The sequence below is a fragment of the Buceros rhinoceros genome, unplaced genomic scaffold, assembly GCF_000710305.1.
Source record: "Buceros rhinoceros silvestris isolate BGI_N320 unplaced genomic scaffold, ASM71030v1 scaffold231, whole genome shotgun sequence".
Classification (NCBI taxonomy): domain Eukaryota; kingdom Metazoa; phylum Chordata; class Aves; order Bucerotiformes; family Bucerotidae; genus Buceros; species Buceros rhinoceros.
Window position 1 is genome coordinate 45737 of NW_010394595.1, and position 8059 is coordinate 53795.

Sequence of the window (8059 nt, forward strand, 5' to 3'; positions counted from 1 at the left end):
CTAGAATTCAAGCCAAGAGAGTACAATAGCAATGTTTTCCTCTGTACTCAAGTTACATTCGCTATAGTAAGGATAAAAGCTGATCTACTTCATAATGAAGACTGGGAATTGGGCTGTAGGATTATTTTTCCTGTTGGTGACAGTGAAGGGCTAACAGGCTAACAACAGTGATCTACAGAAGGCAGGCAGGCAGAGAAAGGGCTGGCAGCAGGGCTGACCTGTGCCCGGTACACTCTTAGGCTCTAACTCAGGATAGCAGCTGAGTTTTCACTCTAATTCTCTGTCTTGGGTGTTTGCCTGCTAAATCTGGGCATTTAACTTTTAACATTAAGGAGCTGCGCTGACAGGCCGTGATGCCAGTTGCGCAATTTGGCAAAGCGTGGGCTGTTACGTTCCGTTTCAAACCTTTCCCTGTGGCATGAAGAAAGAGCAAGAGAAAGAGACAGAGAGAGACACACACAGAGAAGAAAGAAAGGAGGGAGAAAGAAAGGGGTTAGGGACCATGGCTACCACTCCCCTGCCTTAGAACTAGGGCAGCGGCAATTTATTTGGATTTTTCCCTTGGCTTTTGAATGAGCTCAGAGAAGGCTGGGTGATCCTTCTCAGGCCATGTATGAAAGATTTTGCAGTTGCTCATTTCTCAGAAATAACTTGATATAACTTCATATTCTTTGACTTCTGCTTGGTATTACAGGGCTGCTTTTGCTAGAAACGCAGTGTAATCCCATTGTTTTCCTGCTGGCAGATTCTCTCCGCTTTGCCCCCCCCCCCAACTGAGCAGACAACGAAAGGTAACTCCATACAAGAGCAAAGTTAATGCAAATATTTTCCATTCTGCAATACCAAGGTCAGCCTATATATACATATATATATCTTGCCGTCCCCCCTGTAAGGGCCATCAGCAGTACTTTTCTAGAGCTTTTCTCAGTATAACTGAGTATAAGTGTTGACATTTGCATAAATATTTCTGGGCATTGTGTCAAGAAGCAGTAACACAGGATTTTCACAGCACAGTCCTGTGAAGTACCAGCCTCTTCCTGCAAACACCCCTACCTCTGACTGCAGGCCAGGGCGCTCCAGCAACATTCAGCACCTCTTGCATTTAATCTTTTCTAGATGTTCTACAGTTTAAATTCAGGTTTTGGAAATAAAAAGGGGAAGGAGGAGGATGTGGGATGAGAGCACCGTCAAGGAGAAGTGTGTCAAACAGAATGGAAAATAAAATGTTCTTGTTATTTGCAAAACTTCCTTGACATATTACAAACAAGGTAATTTTCCCCTCATTATTTACACCCAAAATGCAAAACAATTGTGTTAATGGAGCAAAACTTGAGAGCGAAACCAGCCAAACAGAAATGAACAGACAGGGCTGGTTTTACTCCTCAGGCTGAAGAAAGCACAAAACAATAAACAGAGTAAATGCCGGCAAATTCACTGATATTTCCAAATCTGCTGTTCCTAGTAACACAGCGTCATGCAAGTAACACTGCTAAAGGAGTCTTGATGTATGACTTCTCAAACTATATTTTATGCTTTCAATAATTAAAAGACACAAAGTATTCCTGGCTGAAATGCTGAAATTCACGGTGCCATTTTTCTAGTTTCACTGGAGCACACTCGCTCTGCATTCAAGAATTCTCCTACTGCTTAAAGATACACCCCTGTGTTCTAGGAAAAGGTATTCAGAAACATCTGCTTGCCTCAAAATGGATACCATCTTCCCAGAAAACATTCCCTAACACTCATCACAACAGCCACGGAAAGTTTTCATAGCAAGTTATGACTTATATGTCCTCAGAATGGCAGCAGCACAAGCAAAGAACAGTCATGCAGTGCGCTCACTAATATTAAATGAATATTAAATTCTGCCACCTGAAAATTCCCAAGCTGCGTGGGTTCTGAAGTGAGAAGCAGCAATCTAGAAGTGACTATTTCTATATAACATAGTTCTGCCAAAAATAAGCTACATGTATTTTTTCCCCCCAAGCGCTGGGAAGAAACCCAGTCACCATTCCATGCGGTTCTTGCTGCCTACCCTGAAGAGGTGATAGAGACAGGAGAAAGCACCCAGAGAGAGATTGCTCACAGCATGCCCTGAGCCCAAGATTCCCCACACTGGGAAATCTTTGGCAGTTTAGGTTTTGGAACGTGAAGGACTTATTTCAGAATGCCAGCACAGCAGGGGCTCAGTGCGAGGCTCGGGTTTCCCAGATCCATGGAAACGTTTTGCTTTTGAGAGCCCGGGGATCCTTCCAGGTGATCCCAAACAGTGGGCATGGAGAAAGGGGTGGCTGTACAGGTCATCTGGAGTAGATAATGAAGAAGGATTTCTACTCCATTATTGTGCTGGGAGAGCAGAGTTCAAGTTTGGATTCTGTGCATCTGACATCAGTCCTTCTATCCTTTAAGGGATCAAAACATTAAACAGAAAGGCTCCAACAGGCCCAGAAGAGCAGTGCATGGTGGATGCATAACCAGGGCTGCTGCCACCAAATCTGCAGTGGAGCACATGCAACATTTGAGGGAGGTACCAAGCCACCAAGATGCAGTGAGCACTATCAGGAAGGGAGGAAGGAGACCTCATTTCATTGCTCGTGCCACTCGCACTATACCCAGCTGACTACCTAGGATATATAGGATATATTCCCTTCTGCTGTGCCTACAGGTAACCGTAACTGTCCCCCTGACAAAAAGCACAACACAGTGATACATCAACACTGCAAAAACCGTGCAAAGCACAGTGGATATTGTCAGGTACGCTCAGTTACGCTGACTACAACATGCAGTTGACACATTGATCTCTTGCTAGACAATTATTTTCAGTGTATCTGATACCATGTGAAGTTTCCAGTAGCTCGTATTTCCCAAAGCCACAGGCTACAGCTAGAAAGATTATTTCTTTAAAGCAACATATTACTCTTGGATGCATATGGGGGATCGTTAAGTTCAGCACACCGCTTTAAATCCCATCGTAATAAGGATTTGCATGTGTGCTGTTCCATCCAAACAGATAATGTACAATACATTTAGTAAGAATCAGGCCTGCACATTTGAGGGGAGAAATAAATCCCCGAGGGCTGTAAGGGCAAGCCTGGTGTTCAGGCACCTAGCTGTGACCTGCAGTGAACTGCAACAAAGCTTCAGGGCGAACAGAACTTCAACGTATACTGGTATTTTCACAGGGAAGATGGCAGACACCTTTCTCTCCGACTCCGCATCCATAACTTGCACTGCAATCAAAAGCTCAGAACCTTTAGAGGAGCCACATGGCAATAAAACAAAAACAGAAAGGAAGTGGATTCAGTGTCAAACCCATCACAAACACAGCCAGCAGCTTAGAGCAGCGAATGCCATACAGGGATTTGAAGTGTGCAAACAGAAAATCAGGCTTGCATGCAGGGCGCTGTGATCCAACAGCAGCTTTTCAGGCTTTACATAAGAATCTCCAATGAATCTATTTCCTGCCTATGCAGGACAACATAAGATGACAGTAAAACTTTAATTCCTTATTATAGCTCTGAACACATCCACTTTTTCAGTGGTTTTGGTAGATCACATGGAACAAACACATTTATCCACTAGCAAAAGCAGTCCTGTGCTTCCATAGTCTACACATTTAGGTGTATTTACTGCAAACAAAACACAAACAAATGATGACGAACGTGGACGGAGACAGCTCCTTTACCGTATCATTTCAGGGGAATCAAATGTCAAGCGCAGGGTCATCCAAATAAATTGCTCACAAATCTCAGTGCTATCACAACATTGTATATTTTCATCCAGTTACACAACCAAGTCGTTAGGCAGGGCTTGGTCTTGGGAACTCACTGCATTCACTTCCCAGTGAAGCACACGGCTGTTGCGTGTGCAGAGGGCTGTCAGACTGCAACACACACCTCAAGAATTCTGCACTGTCTTTCCTAAAACCATGCTGATTTGTTATCCCTCTCATTCCAATGCCTCTCACTGACAGCACTTCAATTTTAGTGATTTCTCAGTAAATGTATTAGAACATTTTAAGGCAGAAAGATAACAATGTACATTCAGATTAATGCTGGTTTAAACATTATTTGGTTATCAGTATGGAGAAAGCCACATTTTTCGCAGGGAGTTCCTACCTTGACCTCCTCAGGGCTTCTTCATCTGGATCTTGCACTGCAGGCAAAAAAAAAAATGTTTCAGTTAAAGAAAAGAAGAAAGGAATTGGCTTTATAACAAAATTACAAGTTCTTTAGCAGCATTATCAAAAGCCTGTCTAAAGGAGTGTTTGTGCTGACTTTGTAAGAACAGCACAAAGAGGAGCAGCACCCAGCGCTGGCAAGAAATCCTGTGAGGAGGAAAACAGCTGATAAACCCCTTCCTGGGTTATTTATTAGCACTGTTCCTCAGCTGGAGGCAATGATCTGGCAGAGAGGGCCTGCTCCTGTGTGGGGAAGCATGAGAGGCAGCAGCAGGGTTGTATGAGGAGGAAATACTGAGTATTTCCCCCTTGGTGTGGGGAAGGTCCCTGAACTTCCTTCTCCCTAGATGAGAAACAAGCTCTGAGGTCACTAGTAGGTTGTCAGAAAAACATTTCCACAGGCAACAAGCGACAATGTTCAAGCTCCCGTGATATTTGTGGCAGACCTAGGTTTAGATAAGAGGGCTGACAGAACCACAGCTTCAATGCAAATGCTGATCCAGGAGTTCTCTGGACTTTCAGAAGTCACTTCTATAAAAGACTGTTACAAGAGACCCAAGTTGTTTTGGGTCGTTTTGGTTTGGTTTGGTTTTGTGTTTTTTTTTTCTGTCTAGGCTGCTGGAAGATGAGAGACACTGCAGAGGACTGGTTTGTGAGCCAGAAGAACTATGGGGTCCCCGATGTTCCCCTGCTGCATAATCTGTGGCACTTCCATGGTGAGACTTCTGGCAGATCAAAGAATTTCCTTTGCAAAGCCCAAGGTGAGACTGAACCCTTTGATTTCCTTGTTCCCTCAGCTGACCTCAGGGTTCTCAGATCTTAGCCCTCACTGACAGTGACCACAAGCTGGCCATAAGCCATCCTGGAGTATCAGCTGCTAAGCCGGGAGTAAGAAAATAAAGACTTCAATCTATAATGAGGATGAGGGGGATGTTTTGTTACTTGACTTACTGTACTCCGTTCCAGTCATCTGGGCAAGGATGCGGAAAGACTTTGACTGCAGGTTGGCAGAACGGCGACTCCAGTCTTCGGTTTCATCTTCAGGCTTGTTTTGAGTTTTCAGCACAGCCTGATAGACTGGAGAGGCACTGTCTATGTGGGGGTCTTTAATGGGAAGGGAACTGCAATTCAGAAAGTGAAACATTGTGAAACAGCATGTGGTGGCTTTCATCCTAACCTCTCCCTGCTCTGGGAGCTTCTCATCCAAAACACGGCATTGAGAAGGTAACTTTAGAAAAGAAATAGATCAATTTGAGGCGAATTAAGAATGTTGTGGCTCATTTTGTCTTTGAAATGGCCCAGCACCATTCAAAGCTGCGTATTCAAAACAGTGGAAAAAAGATTGGAAATGTCTGTTCATGGTTCCTCCACCAACGCAGCCACAAGCTCATGGTGCTTACAATAATTTGTGGTGATAAAGGAGAGTATGCCAGGCAAACCCATTATTTCCCATATTCTTTCTTATAAAAACAGCTTTCCATTGATACTGTTTTATGTTATGTCTTATTACAGTTTGGGGCCAGAGTATTTTAAGGTTGCAATTAGAAATAAAAGCCACACATCATTATAAATATAATGCGGTAGGCTGTTGCAGCTTTTTCTGAAGATGAGTATTCTTTGCCAAACTCTGAAACTTCCAGCTGCCACAGCTCTGGATCCATCACCTACTAAACCAGTGAAGCGTACGAAGTCTAGACTAGTACTCAAGACCTGCATACACATTTTGTGTCTGTAATCTTCAGCGTCTCACAGCATCTCTCATCACCTTGTAAAGTGAGGCATCCAGGAGGAAACGTCTACTTCTGCTCACCTGAAGTCCTAGCTACGGAGCTCTGCAGCATGAGTGACAAGGTAACCTCACTATGATTTATGATGCAAGCTAGAAACAGACTTAGTAACTTAGTAGCTTTTTTTCCCTGCAAAAATAACTTCTGCATAGCATACAGTTAAAATTAAATATGAACCGAGCTGCAGAAATGCGCACTGTGGGGATGATGTGTGCTCGGTGTAACTTGGTTCCATGGCTTCTCCAAATACAGGGTCTATTTTTGAAGCAAGTGATTTATTGTAACAGCTTTAACACGCTGTTCCATATAGAACTGTGCAAACAGCAGGCTCAGCTTCATGAAAATGGAGAAATGGCTCTGTGAAAAGTTCAGGGCCATTTGGTCCAGCTAAGTCACTGCTACAAAGCTCTAGCAGCAGTTACCTGCTATGGGAAGTCGCTTCCTTGGTTCAGGCCCAAAGTTACTGTTCTCTAAGAGAAAATCTGCAGGGAAGCCGAGTTTGTGGTTTGACAGGCTAAGAGGAATCAGGAAGCAGCCAAGCAGTACGTCCAGTACCCTACAGCCAGCCAGCACACACGCTGCAGTGAAACAGGATTACCAGGCAGTGCCTTAGATCCCAGTATCGTCCAGCTGACACCCTCCTCTTCCTCAGCGCTGCGGAACAGGTGCTGCTGTGATGGATCTGCACCGAGCAGTTATGTGGGGTGTGCTCTTCAGCTAAGGCTGCAAGGAGCTCAGAAACACCATGTGCGCGTGGATCTGCTGTGGGCCCACAAGCCCCCCCCTCTCTGCAGCATTTTTTTTGTTGTTGTTAGAGGAGTATTTATATTCCTTATAGCCCCCAGTACGTGCAAAGTTCTCACTTTCCTGAAGACCCGTCAGGGTACAAAGCCCAGTTACTTTTCTTTTATATGTTTCAGCACAATCACGTACATGATGGAACATAGCTTAGAAAAAAATCCTGGCTCTTCAATTTAAACTCTGCCTCAAAACACGAAAGGAAGCGGCATTTTCTAGCTCTTTCTATAGCTCGTTTCCTAGACCACCATCTCTGCAGGGTCTGAACACTAGTGGGAATGGAAGTCACAATGTGGACTTGTTCATTCTGGGAAGGGTGTGTCCTCGGTGGCTGCCACGAGTGCTGCTCCTGTGAGCACCAATGGATGAGGTATGCTGTATCCTTCTCCAAATGGGGGAGAGTGCCGTAGTCTTCCTTGTCTGGCCCTCCCGTGGCAGAAGGGCTCGCTGAGGCAGGGTACTCAGTGCAGCAGTGAGTTCTGCCTGCCAATTCCAACAGTCCTTCTATGGAACAGAGATAGTCCCTAATACCCATGGCAAGTGAGCATCGGCTTCATGACCGTTCTGCTGCCACTCCTCGCTCTTGGCTATGCTGAAAAGCTCTGTCACTGTGAAGGGTCTGGTTAAAAGTCCCCAAAGTTTCCAGTTTTCAAGCTCCCACAGGCACTTCAGGCCATCGACTTAGTACTGACTAAGCACACCGTGCCTTGCCCCAGTTTTGGGCCCCTCACTTCAGGAAGGATGTTGAGGTGCTGGAGCGGGTTCAGAGAAGGGCAACAAAGCTGGTTAAGGGTCTGGAGAACTTGTCCTATGAGGAGCAGCTGAAGGAGCTGGGACTGTTCAGTCTGGAGAAGAGGAGGCTCAGGGGGGACCTTATTGCTCTCTACAATTATCTGAAGGGAAGCTGTAGGGAGGTGGGGGTCAATCTCTTCTCCCATATTGAGAATGACAGGACGAGGGGGAATGGCCTCAAGTTGCGCCAGGGGAGGTTTAGGTTGGATATCAGGAAAAATTTCTTTACGGAGAGGGTTATTAAGCATTGGAACGGGTTGCCTAGGGAGGTGGTGGAGTCCCCATCCCTGGAAGTGTTTAAAAATCGTGTGGATCTGGTGCTGAGGGACATGGTGTAGGGACCCTGGCAGTGCAGGGGTAACGGTTGGACTCGATGATCTTTGAGGTCTCTTCCAACCAGATGATTCTATGATTCTATGATTCTATATCACTGTCACAGGGGACGGCTTGGTTTGGGCCAACAGCTACCTTCAGATCCATGCCCAGACTTACTCTAATCCTG

The 8059-nt window shown here is 45.2% G+C and overlaps 1 protein-coding gene across 1 annotated transcript in view; it reads right to left on the bottom strand.

The window, feature by feature from the left end:
• Positions 1-314: 314 nt before the first annotated feature.
• LDB3 (LIM domain binding 3) overlaps positions 315-8059 on the bottom strand; it is a 55964-nt gene continuing 48219 nt past the window's right edge. Inside the window, exons 7-9 of the mRNA XM_010145251.1 lie at positions 5132-5301; positions 4119-4155; positions 315-411 (exon numbers count right to left, since the gene is read on the bottom strand). Of these exons, the coding sequence (XP_010143553.1) occupies positions 315-411; positions 4119-4155; positions 5132-5301 (304 nt within the window). The remainder of the gene's footprint in view (positions 412-4118; positions 4156-5131; positions 5302-8059) is intronic.